Source organism: Manacus candei, unplaced genomic scaffold (genome assembly GCF_025592945.1).
Source record: "Manacus candei isolate 608988 ecotype Guabito, Panama unplaced genomic scaffold, ASM2559294v1 h1tg000018l, whole genome shotgun sequence".
NCBI lineage: Eukaryota > Metazoa > Chordata > Aves > Passeriformes > Pipridae > Manacus > Manacus candei.
This window is the reverse complement of record NW_026138066.1, coordinates 16788733-16810795: the sequence shown is the minus strand read 5'-3', so window position 1 is coordinate 16810795 and position 22063 is coordinate 16788733. Positions and strand designations below refer to the sequence as shown.

The 22063-nt window shown below is 41.5% G+C and overlaps 1 protein-coding gene across 2 annotated transcripts; it reads right to left on the bottom strand.

Moving 5' to 3' along the window:
• Positions 1 to 1568: 1568 nt before the first annotated feature.
• CCDC77 (coiled-coil domain containing 77) lies at positions 1569 to 20982 on the bottom strand. 2 transcript variants are annotated; one of them, XM_051784972.1, is made up of 11 exons: positions 20740 to 20982; positions 19172 to 19388; positions 17818 to 17960; positions 16145 to 16238; positions 14813 to 14870; positions 13964 to 14052; positions 12523 to 12671; positions 11939 to 12179; positions 10908 to 11033; positions 10665 to 10823; positions 1569 to 8912 (listed from the first exon to the last, which is right to left on the bottom strand). In XM_051784972.1, exons 1-11 carry the CDS (start codon positions 20769 to 20771, stop codon positions 8766 to 8768), a joined length of 1455 nt encoding a protein of 484 aa, XP_051640932.1. In that variant the 5' UTR covers positions 20772 to 20982; the 3' UTR covers positions 1569 to 8765. The 2 variants fall into 2 exon arrangements, with proteins under 2 accessions (XP_051640932.1, XP_051640933.1); XM_051784973.1 differs by having other exon boundaries at positions 10671 to 10823; positions 20740 to 20981.
• Between the last annotated feature and the right edge of the window lie 1081 nt (positions 20983 to 22063).

Here is a 22063-nt window from a genome sequence, read left to right as displayed (position 1 = left end):
GGCTCCCAACCCTCCCTCAGTGCCGGCGGGAGCATTGGGGGATCCCTCCGGGCAGAGGCGTTATCATTTCCCGTCCTCCCAGCGGAGCGAAGCAGGATGAGCGAGGGCAATTCAAATTCACACAGTTATTACACGCAGCTGAATCCATCTTAAAGCGTCTTTCAGCTGGTGCAACAAGTGTATTTGCTTGGAAGCGCTTTGCTCTGTGAGGAGGAACGGGGCTCGTGAAGTCTCCAGACCCGCTTTCCGAAGCAGCTGGCTGGGCGCGATGTTACACTGTTCAGACCCCCGCAGGGAGGATGTCGGAGGCCCATGGGAAGGACAGGACCTTCCCTGGGTGAACGCTGTGCTTCGTTACACATCCCGAGCACGCTTTCGAAGTGACTCTGTCAGAGTCCCTCCCGTGCTGTTGATTTCGTTCACATCACCAAGGTGTCTCGGAGGATGCAAACTGATTCCTCCTGGGTGAAGTGAAAGTGGGAGATGCTGTCTGGGATGTACATCATGCGGCCAGCAGGGGAGCCAGTCCAGAACTACCCCTTTCCAAATATGTGTGATGTGAGTGTTGGGCCATTGGCAAAAACCGTTTCCCTTTACAGCTCTGCTCCTGCAGAGATGCAGCTCCCGTGCTGCGTGGAACTATGAAAAGAAACCCTTTGGCTACAGTTAGTTTTGAAAATGCGTGCAATAATGACAGACCTTTTTTTTTTGTGTGTGTGACTTTTTTCCACTGGAGCCTTCTAAAGTGGGAGGCTGCTTAAAAGAACACTTGCTGTTATTTGGCTTAGAAAACGTGCCAAAGGCATTTTAAATGGCATTGAGGGACACGGAACTGTGGTGTGAGTCCCAGGAGGGACAGGCTGACATTGGCAGAGTGCCAGCATCTCAAGTGTTGCACAGACCAGGAGCTGAAGCAGCATCCGTAGTCCCTGGCATCAAGTGCTGTACACTGTGTTCCCAGCATCCAGGCAGCATTGAGAGACACTGCTATTACCTGTCACACACTGGGATGGACCAACAGATGATGGATTTCCTTTTTATGAATGTCTCACAAAGGTTGCAGAGCTATCTCCCCTCTCTTGATTAGGGAAAGCACATCCAGAGAGTTTTACATCTCAATGCAGAGGTGGAGAGACATGATTTTTCTGAAGTTGGAAACAAACCCCATGGTGAGGGAGGCTGGTGAGTGCCTCCATCCTTGGGCTTCCCAGCCTCCCTGGGACAAGGTCCATTCTGCAGGTTTTGAACTTGTGTTCCTCCTTTCTACCCCACTGGAGGCCACAGATGTACATCCACCATCTACGCTTGAATCATGGGGATACTTCCTCCAGTACAAACAGAAAGGGCTGCCCACAGCCAGGCCCCTGGTACCCCCACAACTGAAAACAGGGAGCTGTGCACCACTTTAATCATTGGAGGGCAGGAATCTCAGGAGGCCATGACACTCACTGCTAGAGTTTTTTGGTGGAATGTTGGTTTGGGTTTTATCCAACATGAGAGAAATAAACCAAGTTTTTATAGTTGTTCCAAAAAAGAAAACAAAATACTAAGAAAAATGTGTAATAAACACAGATCTAAATTAAAATTTATTTGCCATTTAAAGAATGAGAATTGAATGATGTATTCTTAGCAGGAAGTTGTCTGCATTTCTTAAATGAACAGCCTTATGCTTGAAAAATTACAACCGCACTTTTTTGGAAATTTGTTGCATATTAAAATAAGTAAGCACATTTATTTCTACTGAACATGGTACTAAAATGGAGGGAAGGGAAAAGCAAAATTAAAGGCTAACAGTAGTATTGTTGACTTCTAAAGAAACAAAGTCTTTTTCCTGATAGAACTATGCTATAATGAAGATAGAGAAAAGCTCTTGTCTCTGGAGAAAAAATGAAGAAAATGACTATGGCATGGTGATTTCTATCTGTTACAATATAGTTACAACAGAACAATATTAAGGAACAAAATTAATCTGAATGTGTAATAAATAGTGAACTCAGGAATTTGAATAGCTATACACTGTACTTAAAATAACTAATTTTGGACCACTTACTCATTGCAGAAAGCACTGATGTCCAGGAGTAACATTACCACTGACAGTAGTGTTTTAAAACCACCTCACATAAATGTTATTATCTCAAGTCTACCAGCAGTCTTATATTCCCAAATTCTCAAGCACCCCAAGACACATGAGTGCATGCCCAGATGGCCACATCTCTCATCCTCACTGTGTGCAATATGGTAGCAGTGGAAACCACAGTTTATAATAATCCTGTATGGTGGGATTAACCCCATCAGGGAAAGAAACAGCTGGAATCAGTGCTGCAGGAATAGGATCTGTGTTGTATGGAGGTGACTCAGGGAGCTGGCACTCCTGACAGACCACCCTTGGATATAACAGATCACTGCTGGCTTCAGAACACACCTCTCCCAGCCTACCCTGAATATGCATTTCAAAGAATCTGACTCTTTGCCAAAGGAGCCAACTGGAGTATTTTTTTTGCTTTGTTTGAGCTGCTGTTTGTTTTCCACTTTGGCTATGTTTCCTCATGATAAAAGCAGCCTTTGATACAAGTGCAGCACTTAATGCACATCTCCTGTTCCTCCCAGCTCCCCTCTCTAGATCCATCTCTGTACATCCCTGCCTCTCCTTGTTATGCTTTTGCTTCTAGTTATCTAACAACTGTTTTTCTGTTCTATAAATTACTTTTAGCTCCATGCCAACAATCCTTTCTCTGTAGGCTCCCCAAAGGTTCAATTATCTGCCACTTGCTCCTTCCCTTCTTTTTTCTTGTGTGATTTTCAACACTAATTACAAGCTCCACACCAAAGATACCCAACTGTCCCTAGAGTTCACCATCCCAGTGGCTCCACACCCCTTTTCCTGGCCTCAGCCATGCTCTGAAGCACAAACAACAATTTCATCTCAACACTCCTCATCGAAATGGCTCAAAGGCAGAAGTGTTTCTCAGAGGAAAAGGCAGTCTCTGAAGACACAGTTCCCCATTATCTCCCTTTTTGGCTCCTCAGGAATGGACTGGGCTCTAAAAGGCATTACTGGTGGAACAATCCCAGAAAAACCCCTGTTAATGCCACAGTATTAACTGTAAGGGAATCAATGCGGTCCCACAATCAACAACCCATTAGCAAAAGGACCTCCTTGCCACGTTAAGTTGTGCTGATACAGTGAGTTTTGCTAAGGTAGTTATATTTTACCAGTACAGTTACACTGTCAACATTTGTACCAGCTGACCTGAGTTGGGTTTTGAGACTTCCTTTTGCTGTACACACGGCTGTGCTCCCTCAGTGCTGACTTTGACTGACATTGCTCTCCTACAACTTGCCTGTCTGGGTGGAAAGCCTCATTCATGATTCTCTCTTTTCACTGTGTAACTCTCCATAGGTCTCAAGCTCCAACTGTCCAGATAAAGTTACATAGAAATGGCTGCCCTTCCTTTTCCTCAGTAAGGAGGGCACATTTTCACATGAACTTGACCCAGTACCTCTAGGAGCACCTTCTGATTGCAGGTCCTGTCCCAGGAGTAGAGCTGAATTACTTCCTGCACACCAGAACAATCTCTTGACATCTAGAGCACATTTTCACTTGCAGAAAGAAGTTTTTATATACTTTAAGCTGAGAACTTTCAAAAGACTTTCCATGGTTTATATATTTACCATAATGAAGGATGTATCTATGTATTCCATCATTTTGGAAATACATGTTTTCAAATCTGAAGTCTTGCCTAAATTTCCTCCTTTCTCTGTCTTAAAAGTACTAGTGCTTGGTTTGTATTTTAAGTGACTGTGCTCATCATCCTTACTTTTCAAGAAGTTCCACAGTCACATAATTAGGGACATAACAGAACAGTGCTGATGAACAGCATCCCCTGTAGATATCTGTCTACCCAAGCTAGGATTGAAAAGGAAAAACTGTTTTACTGGATGGTTTAGAAGCACTTATAGTGAAAGAAAGGCAATTCAATCTCTGAATCACTACAGGAGAATCGAGCACCTCCTGGATGTGCTTCACCAGGATAAATCCAGAGTTTTTTATTAAAATCAAACCCATTTCAACAACAAATCCCTTCATGCCTGTGCAGTAAAATCATTGTCTTGCTTTAACATTGAAGCACTTCTGTGTTAAAAGCCTTTCTGAGTTTTCTGAATAAAATCAAATAATCTGTATTACACATTTGTAATCTGTCCCCAGTCCAACAGCATCGCAATCCTTAAAAAATGCAATTTAGACAGTGTAAGTGAACAGCCAATCCCATTGAAGGCTCTGTTTTTAAAGCTGGACTTCTGGAGCTTACTTGAAGGGCAGCTACTCTAACCCATATTCAAAGATGCCCTTTCTCCAGCAGTTCATTTGGTGCTAAACGGGAAATACCAGAAGTCCACTCCACTCTTCTCAAATACTTGAGTTACAGCAGAAATATTTCCTGCTAGTGAGTTAAATTCCAGTTACCTCTGATGGCCAGCTTCAAACAGAAAGTCCTTAACTTTTGATGCAACCTAAGAATTAAAACAAACTCTGCTCTTTGTGCCTGAAACCTTACGAAGAGCCAGAAGGGATCATTGCAGCTTCCACCTCTCACACTTTCTACACTGTATCCAATCATGTTTTGGTGCATAAACCCAGTCCACAGGCTAAAAAATGTATATACTTCTACAGCTAGACTTGCAAATTTAACAATAACTGTGTAGGGACTAAAAGGGATATTTTCTTACAATTTAAAGCAACTTGAAAACATAAATGCAAAATACTGCAGAAAAATTAAAGAAAAAATCTTTAAGTGTCCCTTGTCTACAAATGATCTACGATGCCACTTTGAACGGGGACAAATGGGACATCTTTATTAAAATTTTGACCAAGTGGGTACATATACATTCTAGTATATCAAACTGAATGTGTTTGTGAGCTGTCATTAAAAGTCTGAACGACATCACTTTTCATGAGTATGAACAGAACAAAGTACACAGGCATGTTGCTCCCAGCTCGTCTCAGAAGAAGTATCTACTTATCAAAGAATTACTTCCTGCCCTACACACAGAGACATTTCAATTCCAGAATATCAGGCTGCCTGGAGAGTCCATCCATACTGGTAAAGTGTGTGTGTGTCTCCTGCTTACATAGGCAATTTAAATACAGCACATACTATACTACTGTTTAGATTTATTCTGACACCTGTGAGAGCTGTTAATCTGCCTTTCTAAGTGCAGTCACAAATTACTGCAGATTGTGGTACAGGAAGATCACAAGGGATTTTCTTTAATTTTGGGGCTTTTTACCTTGTATAACCTTGCTGTGTAGGGTTAGCTGACACAGCAGACAGTCCTATAATTAAGGCAACTGCATGAATACTAAAAAACTCCTACAAATATTGCATATAAATACATCATAGGTTTGAAGCCAGAAGGAACTACTAAATGGTTTCCTGTTAGTTCATGTTATTATATTTCATTAAGTTCTAATGTGTCCAACCCGGTAACTTATTAAAACAAGGTACCTTCTCCAGAGGTGAAATAATTTTTTTGATTTGCAGATAGAGACAGAGAATTTGTTACCTCCACAACTAGTTATAATGAGGGGGAAAAGCACAATCTTCCTGTTAAAAATGTACGCTTTTTAAAATTAACTTCAGACTCAGGCTACTTGTTCTTGCTCAGCATTGCTCTGCTAGGATAGAGAGGCCTTGGGTAGATTTTTTTGTCTTCAAGAGACATGTATATTAATCAGGCTTCTTAATGCAATATAAAATGAGCTCTTGCACAACCTTTTCTCTACCACTGAATCATCTGTGGTTCTGTGCCTTAGCCAATATTCCAACATTCCTTCCAAAACGTACGCGCTCCTTCCGTACCTAAATAAAGCTGCACAACAATAAGGTTTTCCTCTATTCATTTTTCTCCCATTTGTGCAAGAGACATTTTCATATCTTGGCTCACAATAAGAGCATTTGTCCAGTTCTAACCTTTAATCCTGTAGTATAGTCTCCATATTCTTAGAAGTAGACATTTTGGAGATCTTTCAAAATTCTGTGCTCCTACATCCATAACCTGGCATTTAGCTGTATTGGAATGATCCAAGTCACACATTACTAACTTAAACTAGCATAAAAAGCTCATTGGTCTTTGGAGTAAATTTTTTGATTTCTACCCAAAAACTGTGGGAAAAAATTGACTAAACTAGGTAGTGGAACCTCTCCCAGGAAACCCTTTTGAAAATGCCAATAATTCTTTATGGACATCTTAAAGGGGAGTTGTCAGTGGTAGGAAGCACTTAGCTTTTTAAAGCAGTTCTTGGCATGAAGGTCCACATTTGTTTTGGCAACATTTCACATGATCACATGATGTCACACAAAGAGCACGTACAATACTTTGCACTTCCTGCACTTGGACAAATATTCAAGCCTCCAAATAAAATGGATTTACTGAGTAGCAATACTGTAATTTCCCTCCGCCTCAAATAGGAAGTGTTCATAGCCTAGAAACAAATTAGGAATCAAGTTCAAGCTGCACTTTGTTTTTGACACATCAGCAAATATATTAGGAATATTGTCATCTTATTCTGTTCAGTCTTTCAGGTAATAAAGAATATTGGTAAGGAAGGCAGGAAATTAAACATTTACATCCTTCTTCCCCCAATACTTCCTCCCAGTCTTACAAACCTAAATTGTCAAAGCCTGAAGTCTTTGGCCATTCACACTTCATGGTTTTCAAGTGAGCAAAATGTAATTTCAAAGGCAATTCTTTAGCTTGAAAGAGTTGAAACTAAACAGGAACCCATTGATTTCTATAGGTTAAAGAGACTTTTTGGTAGTTTCCCATCAGCTGAATTTAAGTAGATGGATCCTGCTGAATAAGTGGCTAATACTTCATTATGTAGCAATTTTCAGAAGCAGCCTTCCAGGACTTGAGATAACTTTGATATCTAATCTTCAAACCAGCAATATGTTATTTTGCATACAAACTCACTTTAATTAGCTTGACTTCTCTAAGAAAGAATTAGTCAACTAAGAGAGAGTGAGACTAAAAGATGGATGGCATTAAACCTTCCTCAACTGTCCACATCGCATTGGCACTCAAGTTATTTATGAACCAGTTTCTGAGCAGTTCAGCATTTTCAGCTAAACTAACCAGTGCAAATACCTTAAAACAGCCTCCTGTAAGCTGCAATGCTGAGCAGCCAGACACAGACTGTCAGAGAACCTGTGATGAACTGACCTCAGGAACACAGACAAAACAAAAGCCACAGTCCAGGACCCTAAGGGAGAGAAAGCTTGTCACAAATAGGTTAGACAACTGAAGCAAGTCTTGACTTCTTTAGGGCATTTCTCCTCCCACATTGCTTTAGCTGGTACTATAGAAATGATTCTTTCTTCTCCAAATCCTGACAGCACAAAAACATCTTTGGCATATCTACATCTCAGGCACTGAATGAGAATCTCCATGGCCACTTCCATGTCAAAAAGAAATTGCCTGCTTTCACACACCAAGTTCTTTTCAATGGGAAAGGGAGTGCTGGTAGGATAAAAGGTGTACACTTCAGAAACAAGGTAGGAAGAGGTAAAGTAGGAAAAAGAGGCATTGAAATCCCTTTTCCAACACAGATCTGCTCTCTGACTACACGGTGGACAAGATTTGCTGACGCTACACTAACAGCATGAACACCTGCAATTATGAACTTGGCTGAAGCCCTGTTGTAACCCTTTTCATGATTCCATCTGTTTTCTGGAATTGCGATGTCGTGATGTCTGGTGTGGAGATAATCATCATATGGCTAGAGAATCATTACATAGCTAGAGTTACAGTTCATGGAGCAACTAGGCACCTGCTCTTCCACCACAGTTTGTTGCAGTTCAGTAGCAACAAGTGCTGTAGCAGAAGTTGATCATGATTTCCTTGTACATAACCATGATATTTAGAGCTACAACAACAGATAATGTGGTGGCTAAGGAAGATACTTGATCCCTTTTATTATGGGCACCCTCTGTGTGTTAAGATACACTGGGAGGAAGGGGACAAGAAGATGAAACTTGATAGTGCAGCACCTCCCTCCCCACCAAGCATTCAAAACATGTTCTATGCTGCTGGTTCTTGCAGGTGAGTTCTATAATGGGTTATCTTTTCCCACCATATTAAATCAGTCAGGTTTGTTCCAATTACATAGAACCAAGCAAAGGGGAGCCATTTTAAAATAGTTATGCTGTCAAGGGGAGAGTCAGATGTAATACATTTTAGTACAGGCTTCTATATGTAGTCTTTTCCAACAAAAATCTCCAGTTACATCCTGAAGTGCTAAGCACCAAAACAGTAACCACTTAAACTATTTTAAAAGCTGCTTCTCGCATAGGAAAAGGTCAGCCAAAATTCAGATCCTGAACTAGATCCTTCTATGATTATTAATTTCTTTATAACCACGTATATGGTTTATAATATGCTCCAAATAAAGGCGAAGGCCAGTATACACTGATCCCTACCACAGATATGAAGGAAAGAAGAAGTAATACACACACTCCTGATATATCAGTCATCATGTACTTTCTGTGTCAGTCTTACCAGGTGCCATCTCTCAGCTGAAACAGCCATATAATCTGGCACTCTGGGAACGGCTCATACACTGTTATGACATTAACTGCAGATTTCCTCAAACCTTCTGTCAATGGATGCCAGGAAACAGACAAGCAGGAGCTACTCTTGCATATGACTATTCCACTTAGCAATATCTCATTCCCAAAACTAGGATGTCAGCTAACAATTCAGCCTCAGCAGACCCGTAGTTCATTCTCTAAACAGAAGATTTTTGTTTTTAAGTCCTTCAGTTGTCCTTGAATTTTACGTGTTAGTCTGTTTCCTTGGCGGACCTCACGTAGAATTGCAAGATCCTGCTCTGGTCCCATATTCAGAGTCACCTAAAAAGGGAAAAAAAACCAGATGAATATAAACAAAGCTGTACAGAATACAATTTAGAGAGTATTATGATGAGTGCATGAGGGAGAGAACTCCAAAGGGGACCCTTTGCAGCTACCAAAGAAGATGCGTAAGTTAATGGCACTTTGATAATGCACATCACCAATAGAAAGGTGCTTTAGAACCAAAAATAAAGAGCAAAGCTTTCATAACATTATGGTGTTATATTACAGGCAAGGAAGAAATCTGGATAGAATATAATCAAGTTTACCCATAGCCTGTTGACTCAGCTTTCTAATTCCCGTATTACTTAGAGACCCACAAAAAGAGGCAGGTTAAAATATTTATCAAGTAATTTGTACCTAGTTCTAAGTACCTCACCTGATATGATGACATCTTATCCTCTTTTCCTACTAAAACTAGAGGTGAGCTAACTGCTGTGCCAGACCTGCTGCCTCCTAAACTGCACACGGTTCAAGAGCAGTTCAAGTACAACGCCTTGTTTCAGGCAGTGACATATGGCCTGTACTGAGCTGAACAAAGGCTGCTGGATAATCAGAATTCCTGATGGCAAGCTGGCCAGGGCTGACATTTCCTGTCACTCTGGAACTGGATAGCATGCCAGCCCAGTCACTTTCAAGGGCATGGGCTTGGAAACTACTCTCAAACACTTTTATTTTCTTGACCTGCCAGGGTTTCTTATTGCCATCATGTAGTTCTTGGTCAAAGATTTTAATATGCAAATCACGAAATGCAGTCATCAGACCTCAAGTGATGAGAAGGATTTAACTACCAATCTGGAGAATTCTAGCAAATATTTTGTTCCCCTGCCCTCTTGTGGTTAACAGTGTAATGAAGTGGAGAGTACAATTAAAAGCACACCTACAGATATAAAACATACAGGTCTGTAGTAAGGGTATCACAGGCCATTTCCCCCCTTTTTACATACGCTGTTTGGTCCTTACAGAATAAAGTTTAAAAACCCACAGCTCAACAACAACAACAACAACAAAAATATAAAAAACCCAAGGCCTTTAGTCAAAATAAATGCATTAGTCTAAGGAAACTGAACTGTGCACCAAAAGTACAGGAAAAAAGTGAGTCTACACTATGCCTGGATCATCCTCTCAAGCATATGCTTGAGATAAATATCTCTCCTAAACTTCCAGCAACATCAAGGCTGTGGCTTCCCTTCTAAGCTGTTCTGATGTTCATCTACACATCTGGAAGCTACTACAGAGTACACAGAGTCAACTTCCAGCCATTGCTTCCACAGTGATTTTTGCAGAGTTACAAATGACATATTAACAAAGTAACAAATAGAATACTCACAATACTTCAATGATCTAGCTCTTACTGGACCCAACCCAAATGCTATGGCTCCCAGAAAGAAAACAAATCATCATTTTCTTTGCAGGATAAACTTTTGAATCAAACTACTTTACTGCCTTGCAATTTTGAGACAGCAAAGTGAGCTACAGCTATCACGTAAGAACTTTCAGAGTGGAAAGAATAATACTCAGCTAATGCATAGTCAGGACACTTCCTGGCAAGCTCAATGCCTGACTGATTAACAAAGACATGTTTTTTACTTTGTAAAATACACAAGAGGCAAGTTTTGTCAAATACTGATATCTAAAGAAGCACGTAGGAAAGAAATTATTTCCTAAACTCTAGGGAAACAGTGCATTTAAATACTGAGCATACAGCTCTATAGGGTAAGCCCATAATAGCCTGCCTCAGAAATGCTTAACTGCAACCTTGTAAATCTGCTTCTCTACATCTTTCAGTTTCTGCTGAAGCTGTTTAATGTCATTCTTGAAGCCTTCTACTTCCATACTACGACGTTTTTCCAGGGCCTCACATCGCTGAGTCATCAGCTTCAGGCGCTTCCCCATCTTTTCTGAGCGTTCCTATGGAGATGAAAACTCAATAAGGTATACAAAATAAAGGCTGAAGATCATCACATAGCTAGCAGATGATTACAGACTAATTACCTTAAAGAGTTCTTTCCCAGCATCTCTCTCCTCACGAATCCTAGCCAGCTCGCCTTCCAGGGCGACACACTGCTCTCTGTACATGTGTGATAGGTGTTGTTCCTGCATTAGCTTTTCCTGCAGTGACTAGGACATAGGAGAAACAGAAAGAGTCAACTCAAAAGACTCTGCTTACAAAATCTCCCCTGCTCTGGAAAAGCAAGTGTGATAAAATTGCCAGTATGACAGGCAAATAAAAACTAACAACTGGAGCTGCAGCTAATGAAATAAGTAGTTGTGGACAATAGTCTACCATTACTTCCATTACCAAAACCTTTTAATTAAGTTAAATTGTATATGACTGCTCATCATCAGATAAAGAACTCTCTCCTCTTCCCTTTAAAAATAATATTCAACTAATGCTGTAACTCTCCTCTTCACAGCCGTTTCCCAGTACTGCATTTCAGAAGCATCTGCATTCAGTGGTAGATGAAAACCATTCCCTATTGCCTGTTTACTTTCCACTTCCTTATTGCCTGTTTACCCACTTCAGATCTCTCAGCTTCTCACTGGAAGTATAGCAGAAGTGAAGAAAAATACTGACTAGTGTAAAAGAGCTGGAGTACATCAACAGAAAGGACTCCTTCTCCCCTGACAGCAGCAAGGAAGATCCAGACATGGCATTCTAAGTCCATTAGCTCAGAGCACTTGCACCAACAGAAAGCCACGTGCAACCAGCAGGTTGAAAACTGTTGGCCCCACATATCAAGTGACTTACAGAACTAGGGATTTGTTCTGGGCATGAAAGAAACTGCCAGTGACACACAACCATAAATCCTAACTACACATTTTATCTGAAATTTGCAAGCAATGCTGAGGTTGAGGCAGGAGAAGTTTTGGTTTAGATTAGTGCCAAAAGCAATGTAACTTATGGCAAGCCAGTACAGCTTTGAAACAGCTGCTAGCTACTGCCTGTTGAGCCAGAGCCCAGATGCTTGCAATTTTCAAGTTAAAAACTGTTAAAGAGACTCTATCTAGGACAAAAAAATTACCTTTATTTCTCTGCTTTGGACTTTTGAAGCTCCATCATCAGCTCGATGCATCTTCTTGGTACCTTTATGCTTCTTTTGTCCTGATGGACTATTGAAAACAAGTTGATCCAGACCTTTGCCAAGTTGCCTCAACAGACAGTCCTTCTCTGCCATCCATGCTTTCTCATTGGCTCTGGCATCAAACTTCAGCTGGAGATAGTCACGGGTACTCTCATATAAGAGATTTTGTGTCTTTTGGAGCCTGCAAAAAGGGATCCCAGTGGAGTTAATTAACTTCTTTCCTAGTTCCTACCTTAATTTCCGCAGTCATCACTGCAAGTTGGAAGCAGCATGGAAGAAAAAGATAGGTGTTCTCCTACTCAGCTTAGCTCTTATCTAATGAAAGAAGTGCTATTCTTCCTATGTGAAATAGGATTTTTAATATGTAGATTACTCCACTCATCATCTTCCACACATACTACCAGATGGCTGCATAATTAGCTTTTCTGCCTGCTGCAGGAGCAACACATTCAAAGTCATAACATTTCTATTGTTCCATCTCTTCTCATCTCATGACTACACCGTGGTCATTCTCTCACACTCACTTCTCTGTTACAGCTTTGATCTTCTCCTGGTCCCTCTGATGCTGGACTTCAGCTTCCTCCATGTGAATCCGCCTGTCCTCTAGTAGTGCCTCGACCTGTTCCTTGGATAATCGTGTCTGTTCTTCTATTTGAGCTTGCAAGGCCTGGATCTGGATAAGCAGAGGCAAACATTGCTGAACAAGACCTCAAACCAGTTCTGCTCCTGTCCTTGCAAGTCTCTAAAATTTCAAGATTCAGATCAAAGACTCTACCTGATAACATCTTTAGCAGTTCTGATTTCTCAAGCTTTCTTTTTGTTTTAATGCTAAGGATTCCAAACAACTGAATCATTTTTTAAAAAATCATGCTATAGGCAAGAGAGACATACCATAAACAGCAACAATAGGTTGAAGATACTGGAAAGATTTAAATTGCACATGATTAAATTACATATGACAAATCCTGTGAAATATGCAGAGACACTTCCATTCCTCTGCTACCATCTTCCAATGAAATGGTGATATAAAAATACCTAAATTCTAGGAAGGCAGCAAGTCCACAGATATTGAACAAAAGAAATTACTCAACCAGAATTAATTACTAAATGTAAACAAGATAAAGAGTGAAGGAGAGGAATGCAAAGAATCCTGATCTAGGGCACATAGTCAGTGAGATACATTGGAGCAAATAGTTGAAAAATGTGCATCTGGCCTTTATGTTAGAAACTATCTGGAAAAAAACCTTGGTGTGTATTTAGATTGCTTATTTTTATGTCAATTTTGAATGATGCTTTTGTTCCAGAATAAATGCTGTTAGATAGCTAACTGGCCATCAGGTCAGTCAACATCACCCTTGAACAAATAATATTAATAATAATAACCACCACCACCAATATCTGCTGTACAAGTTAGTCCTTTATTTGCTTTTCTTGATTCATCCTTCCTCATACTTTACATACAGCTTCTGGTACCTTCCCCAGTTCATGATACTGCACATTTTATCTTTCATTCTGTCATGCTACCTTTCATTGAAGTCTAACAAAGGGAACATTTCATGGTACAGGTGCATCTTATTGGGGCTGCCTAATACTGTCTCAGACACGTTGCTTTTGTCAAATTACCACAAAACACCCAACCCTGCAGATCTTCAGAAGGTTTAGTGTGAATTCACGGCCACTATCAAATTGTGGGAGATAACATCAATTACACATTCTGTACTTAAGGGCAACATATTTCAGTTGACATTAGTGGGACATCTGTTTACATAGATCTTTCAGAGTTCTTAAATCTACATTCACTGGAAAGAAACAGCTAAGTAAACTGACAGAAAATGTGAATCTATACTAAGATGCAAGGACTGATAAAATTGGTACATCTACATCTTATCTAAGCAGACAGCATATTTTTAATCACAATTTTCTGCAAGCCAGGAATTATGTCCATTGCTTAGCAAATGCTTTTACCTGTAGTAGAAGTGTTTGATTTACACACTGATATCTCTCTTCTGGTTTTTCTCCTTGTACTGTTTCTTTTGAAGTGCTCCTCTCGGTACCTATTGCAGAAATGTACCAAAAGTAGAAAAGGGTTTTCCAATCTACTTGCAATACCCTTCCAAGCATGACATATTGTATGTTCTGGTGGGCCTACAGGGACAGAAAAAAGCTTGCCACTGCTATAGTCACAAGGACTTCTAGGAGGGCTAGCTGAAAGAAAAGAATTTCACAACTTAAGGTGATCACATAACTTTATCCCAGTCCATCACATCGCAGTGTTTAGTATTTAGGCAATGTACTAAATATCTTGGCATACATAGAAAGCAAACTTAACACATTTTCTTAAATAAATGATGAACAGGCAGATGTCACAGCTGCACAAACATCAAGCCTTGAATGAGTTTTGAGCTTGTTGACTAATTTCAGTCAATTTAGATGAGGCAAAGGAAAAAATTAGTATGTAGGCATACAAATACACACTACTGTCTACAGAAAGTCAGGCAGAACCTCATGCCTTGGAATGGCTGTGGCAAAGGTGCCTGTCCAGTTGGTACCTGCATACTTCCAGAACAGCCACCTGATGGTCATACCAACCTCTTCCTTAGCTGGGCAAATCATGGACACAAGAGGCTATTTGAAAAGGTTTTGAAGGGAAGCCAAGAGCACTGCATGTATATGTATGTACACATGGACATTTAGGGAACTTGATAGAGATTTACCAAAGCATTTTCAGGAAGGAATTACTCCAGTATACTGGAGACAGACACAGAGAAACAAGTATCAGTAGCTGAGCTGTTGTCAGCCAGCTCGATGTGGTACCTGGGCTGGAAGTATCATCTCGTTCATGTGACTCTGCTGGCATTTGCAGAACAGTAACCTAGAGAAACAAGATATCTGCACTGAACATCTGACTTCCCCAAAGCAACGGTCAAGAACAAATCTTAAAAAGTTAAAATGAGGTATCCAAAAGAACAGCATTACCTTACTCCTACCACAAGACAAGGAAGACACTCACAAGTGTAATGTCCATGTTGAAAAGTTTCCCTTATCATGGCTGAGTTTTGCTATTTCTGCCTCTATTTTTTTCACCAAAACAAGTGGAAAGTAATTCTGCCTTTTCCGGCTTCATTAGGATGAAAGTCAGCACCCTCAGCAGGAAAGGAGCATTTTGGGGATAGAGAGGAGAAGAGGAAGGTGAAGATGATGTTATTTCCTTCTTTCACACTCCTCCTTGTCTCAGCAAGACAGAGAAACATGGAGCTTCATTTATCAGCACATTCATTCAAGCTACTGAACAAGCCTGGGATAAAAGCAAGTATCAAGAATATTGAAACAACTCAACTGTTGAACTGAAACTTGCTTAACAGAAAAAAAAAAAAAAGGTCATGACAGCAGGTTATAACCCCAATGCTTATCTTTAGGTCGATACTACATAATAGCACTAATTTTAGAGCTACCCTAAACCAAGGAATTTTAGAGCTTCAAGATTTTTGAAGTACTTGGGTGGTGCAGAGCAACCATGAATAATGCAGCATATTTCAGCCTTTTTCTGCACCTTATTCCAAGATAAATTCTATATTCCCATCATATACTCTCTATGTCCGAATCATTTATGACTTTATAAAGGTTCAGCTACACTGCACTTCACATGTACTGCAATTTAATCAATTTAACCATAATTCTGAAATATGTGACACAATGTTGCCTACAGAGGATGGTTCTTCTGCCCAGGAAAATGCTGCAGCAACCTTGCCACTTTCTCCTTGAGTGAGGTCCTAAGAGAGGCACTCCTAGATAGCTGATCTTCAAACACTGCACCTGGTTGCTTTCAGCACTTTTTTTTTTCTTCTTGTGGTGTTTTCTCCATCTTCTCAATGACCATTTGCCAGATGACTTCAGACTCCTATCTGACATTCAGGAGGCTGACATGGAGGTATGTTTTGAAGGTAGAAGGAGGTTGATGCTACTTTCAGTGTGCTTGTTCGTACTTACCTTTCAGCATTTATACTAAAACCTGATGTTGCTACAGATCCCTCCTCTACTGGGCTCATTTAGTAACTTTTGACTTGTGGGACAGATCTGGTCTGTGGTCACCCTGGGATACAGATGTTACAATCCAAAGCAGAGTTCTACAGAAAAATGGGAACTTGCCTTATGTGGAGGCTCATTGTGAAAATATGTAACTTCTCCATCTGCTCCCATTACAGTCAGGAGATGCTGAATTTTTTTTCTGTCCTCCAATTCCCTGGAATTCAAAGAAAGCACTTTTTTTTAAAAATACATCAAGACATTACTTGTTAATGCTTGCAAGTTTTCTAAGCTGTTGCAGTTCTTGAGAATATTGCTTTAAAAACAGCTTCCTGAACACATTATGGATGTGGCCAATACAATAAGAACACCACCAATTCTGTTGGGATTGGAGAGCCTCTTTTCAAATATGACAATACTACATAGGTTGATACAACAATAGCACATGAGGTGAAGAATTTTCATTAGAAAGTTATGAACTTTTAGATTGTAAGTGTCCATTGTTTTTAAAGCAAACTACATTAAAGACTGTGTCAGACTTTTCATCACACTCTTGAAAAGTGCCAAAGAACAGCAACACATGTTTTGACTTAAGTTCTTAAATCTTTAAGAGAAAACTTGATACTATCACTCATAAATACTCTGAAGAAGGTTGGGAGCTCCTTTGTCACTGGCAGTTTGTCTGGTATGATGGGTTATATTACAGTTCCCCAACTAAATGGCATTAAAAATGAGTGGCTGATGTCATGATCTCAGAGTGAGGGAAAACTATTTGCTTTGGTCTGTATTTTCTACTCCAACTTAAGTGTTTTTATGGCTGAGGAACTTTTGCCAGGCAGATGCAAGATCTGCATCTGGGTTTTGGTAGCAGGGGGCTACAGGGGTGTAAGAAGGTGCTAGAAGCTCTTCCCCCATGTTCAAGAGACAATGTCAGCCAGCTCCAAAATGGAGCTGCCACTGGCCAAGGCCAAGCCCATCACAATGGTGGCAGCACCTCTGGGATATTTAAGAAGGGGGGCTCAGAGTGCCATCCAACCTGGCTTTGAACACTTCCAGGGATGGGGCATCCACAACTTCTCTGGGCAACCTGTTCCAGTGCCTCACCACCCTCACAGTGAAGAATTTTCTGCTAACATCTAATCTAAACTTAGCCTCTTTCAATTTAAAGACATCACTCGTGTCCTGTCACTACATGCTCCTGGTAAAACTCCCTCTCCAGCTCTCTTGTAGGCCCCTTAAGTGCTGGAAGGTGCTGTAAGGGTTCCCTGAAGCCTTCTCCAGGCTGAACAGCCTTTACTATCTCAGCCTGTCTTTACAGGAGAGGTGCTCCAGCCCTGAGGTCATTCGATTGGTAATAATTTCCCCAAATCAAGTCTATTTTGCCCATGACAGTAACTGGTGAGTGATCTCTCTCTGTTCTTATCTTGACCCATGAGCCTTTTGTTATATTTTCTCTCCCCTGTCCAGGGGAGGAGGTGAGTGATACAGAGTCTTGGTGGACACCTGGCACCCAGCCAAGGTCAACCCACCAGAGTCAGGTTCAATCAGAACTCCCACATTCAAACTGATAGCATGCAATCAAAATGTGAACCTACGTTAAACTTCTGCTCTTTCTTCTACTACCAGAATAGGAGGAATAATAAGTGGAAACATATTTAGCATCCCAACAGAGCCCACCCTGGGAAGTGTGGCATAATTGCTTCTCTGAAGACCCCAGATCTGGATGAGAACTAGCACACAAGTGTATGCAATTGCTGCTGCCTGTGACCCAGCCCACACCAGCTAAGACAGCACACCTGATTTTCAGCCGGTCATTCTCTGAGTGAAGACGAAGGACATGTTCCCTCTCCTGGAAAAGGTAGACTTGCATATCACTCAAAGCCTTCTGCAACTTTGAAACCTCCTCTTCTAGCTGACGGACTTCCCACTGCAACTTGTGCTGAGTGGAGAGAATGAAGTACTTGAAATGATACAGAGCATTGGGCAACACTTAGGAACTTCAAACTGCCTGTGCTCTGAGCCTATAACTGCTATAGAACAACAGCCAGCTCAAGTGAATTATTTTATTCTCTTATAATATTTGACCAGCTGAGGGCAGTATTGGAAAAATGATTTTAAAATGTTTCAGCAGGGAGTTCAGAGCCCCAGGAATCACTGTCACTACACAACAGCTCAATAAGGCCTCAGCAAGGGTGTCCAGTTTCCAGTGATTGCACTTCCACACTGGTGGTCAGAGCAGCACAGGTATGGGGAGTGTGACATCAACAAAAACATAGCAAAGCCTCTGCAATAACACTTGCTTTTAAAATAAATTACTGAATAATACACATTAAAGTATCTGTATGGTTTAGCACTGAGAAATCTGACTAGTTACTAAGTTACATTAATTATTTTCTACCTGGTGTGGAAAACTAACAAACCTTTTAGAAAATCATTCCTGTACGAAAGAAAGCACTATTTTGGAACCTGCCCCTCTTTTTCCCATATGAAAATAACTTGAACAGCACGTATTTCCCCAAGCTGCTTCAAGCATGGCCAGTACTTGAGGAGACACCTTAGTCACCTCAGAAGTGATCACTCTATTCCCAAAGGACCATCCACAATTATCAAGATGACTGCTAGAAAGATACATGCTGTAAGGCATATCAGAACACTGAATATCTTACAGATATTCTGTAAGATTTCTTCCTCTTAAAAGGCAGATTTGGAGGTTTTGGAGTTTCTTTTAAACTCTCATTTATTTGCTGTGAAGTTTACTGCTATGCTTATGAATTCCACTGTGGTAAATACAGATTATATCCATATCTCCAAGCCTATTAAATTTGGACAAAAGAGCACTCCTTTACTATGAGAAAAAAGGGAAAGATACTGGACAACACAGAGAATCAGCATCTAAATTCAGGTCTTAATAAAAAAAAAAAAACAGAAGCAAAAACCCCACTGAGAAGATATAACCAAACTATGGTAACTTTAGAAGAAGGTATGTTTCTGTCTGCTTTGACAATCAAAATCTACTTATTTCTTCATAGCTCAGTTCTACCACATTACTGGTAAATCTGGAGACATCTACGCTAAGTTTTCAACTGAGGAAAAATACTAAGTCAGTGGAAGGATAAGTAGTCCATCATTGCTCAAAAACTCGTTCCCTACCTGATTGTCATACGTTTCTTTGTATCTCTCCAGCCTTTTTACCAAATCCTCCTGTTCCTCATCAAAGTCAGCAATCTTCTTGCGGTAATATTCCAGCAGCTCCCGGGAAGGATGGAGACGGGCCAAGCGCTCACTGATAGAAGGGAGAGGAGTAAAGTCCTCCTGGTTTGGAGACTGGCAGTCAGCATGTCTGGATGAGACATGGGGGTTTGGTGCCCTGGACAGAAAGAGAGACATGTAAGCTTCAGACAAGAAAATTCAAACACTTTTTAAAATAGCTGAACAGGTTTTAAATTTTTACACAGATTCGATTTAAAACACAGATTAGCTTGACTGTGCTACGGGTATAACAGGTGGTCACAGCATTAAGGAGAACCAAAACCTTTGATATAGAATGGCTTGCAAGTTTATAATACTGTGGAGAAGGGGCTAACTTACAGAATAAGGAGAAAAAAATGTTATGGAAGCAAAGTCTCATAGGTTATTTAGGGAGGGTGAATGTGAAAAGAGAAGGAAGAAAGAACAGAAGGACAGAACACAGAGAACAAAAAGTCCATTGTTGTGCTATTAGAAGCCACTGTAAAATGAGCAGGAAAACAATCTGTGACAGTCACTATCTGATACCCAGACAAAGAAACACTTTCTAGAGACAGACCATTGAATAAAGGCAATAATTCAAGATAACTGAAGCACCAGCCACTTCAATTTAAGGTGTACGTATAGGAATCTATGTGCTTTCCTTTCTGGTCTACTTGATCTTATCCACATGGCTTGTCCATCCTCAATAGTGAAGTAGAGCCTGCCAAGTTCTTGTATCTTACATTAAAATGCTAGATGGAGAGCAAGTCAATATTATGCAAATCAAATTAAGGACATGCATGATTACATGTATTTTCCTATAAACAATAATTACGACATTCAAACATTTAATCTGCTAAACAAGCACCAAATTTGCAAATAGAGCTGCACGGCTCACAGTTACCTTGGAAAGCATTATTTTTGTTATTTATGTTGATCCAAAATGTTCATTTTTTAAATGATACCATGAGTAACAGAAGCCTCTTTACCAAAGATCTGCTTAATGAAAACACAGTCCAGAATCTGACCCTGGGACCAGTGCCAGAATGTTGATGATAAAGTGATTTGATGGATGGCACTGAGGCAGTGGTGACCTTTATGGAGCCACTCACCAAAGCTGCTTAGATCAGAACCCCAATGCACATCCATGAAAACGTGCCAAGCTCCTTAACTCCCGGCACTATAGAAAAGCATTAAATATACAAAAGTATGGGGTTTTTTTCCCACGTAGGAACTTGCTGCACGATCAAAAATGCCTTAACACACTTAGAACAATAAGTAACACCAGAAGGACGGAAGTAACCCAGGCACGAGGTGAGCGCTTTATTGAGGAAGAACAGCAGAAATGGAAAAGTGTAAAAGGTAGGAAGCACAGCAGGCACAGGAGCGGGCCAGAGGGTGCCCTGCGTTAAACCAGGCCACCGAGCAGGAAGGAAAGGGCTCCGGGACCCCCGGTGTCCCGGGAGGAGCAGCTCCCCCACACTCACTACCTTGAGCAGAGCGGGCTCCCCGCCGCGCTCATCGTGCCCCTGCGGAGCGCCGGGCTCTCCGCGGGTGGGGGACAGCAGAGCTTCGGGCACTCCGAGAGGCTGGCGGCGGGGAGTACCCGGCGAGAAACCCGCCGGGAAAGCCCCGGGACGGGGGTTCCCAGGATGGGGGGTCCCGCCGCCGCCTCACGGCCCCAACGTCCAAAAAACCGCCACTCTCCGCCCGCCGCGGCTTAAACCTCGTAGCGCCACGCCCCTCGCCGTCTCCTCCAATCACAGACGGCCTTCCATGCGGCTCCTACAGTCTGCGCCAACCAGCGATCGCGACACGGGCGGCGGGGGTTCCGCGCCGGCGCCTCTGGGAGTTGTAGTCCTTGGGCGGCTGGGGAGGTCATGGCGCGTGCGCGGCCGCGGCGGGGGCACGGGGAGGGTCTGAGGGGGGGATCGTGGGGCCTGCACGTATTAACCCTGGTTTTATGAGGGCAGCCATCAGGCCTATGGGCCAAATAAATGCAAACCTGGCAGAGGGGACTCTTTACATCCACAGCAGCAAAAACTGCTACTCAAACACCCATTTGTGTTTGGAAATGAACTGAACAAAACATGACATTGTGCAGTCACAATAAGTTACCGACTTGAATTCTGCCTGAATTTAATGTATTCTTTGGATCATCTCGATGCCTTTTAGCCTCTCCAATCCCCCTCGTATACCCAGAAGTACCTACTAGTGGTCTTACCATTTATGCAACACATGGTCTCCTAACTCATTAAATGTTCTGGGGAAAAAAAAAAGCCTATGCACTAACGAGCCAGTTTTTTTTCTAAACACTTTGTTTAAAGAAATCGACTTTCTGTATGACAAAAAAACCCAAAAAAACCACTTGCTTACATACTTACAAAGCTATGAGGTTACTCGTTGCAGTTACAACTTCCTCGTGAGAGGAAGAGCAGGAGTGGGCACTGATCAGTTCTCTGTGGTGACCAGAGACAGGACCCGAGGGAATGGCCTGAAGCTGTGTCAGGAGAGATTTAGGTTGGATATTAGGAAAAGGTTCTTCCCCCAGAGGGTGGTTGGGCACTGAATAAGCTCCCCAGGGAAGTGGTCACAGCACCGAGCCTGACAGAGTTCAAGGAGCATTTGGACAACACTCCTGGACACATGATGTGATTCTTGGGGTGTCCTGTGCAGAGCCAGGAGTTGGAGTTTGTCAGTCCCTTCCAAGTCAGAATATTCTGTGATTCTGTGATTCTTCTTCAAATTGATATTCTCATGAAATAGAGAAAAGAGGAGGGTAGATAATTTGTCTTGGCAAAGTCCAAAAGAAAG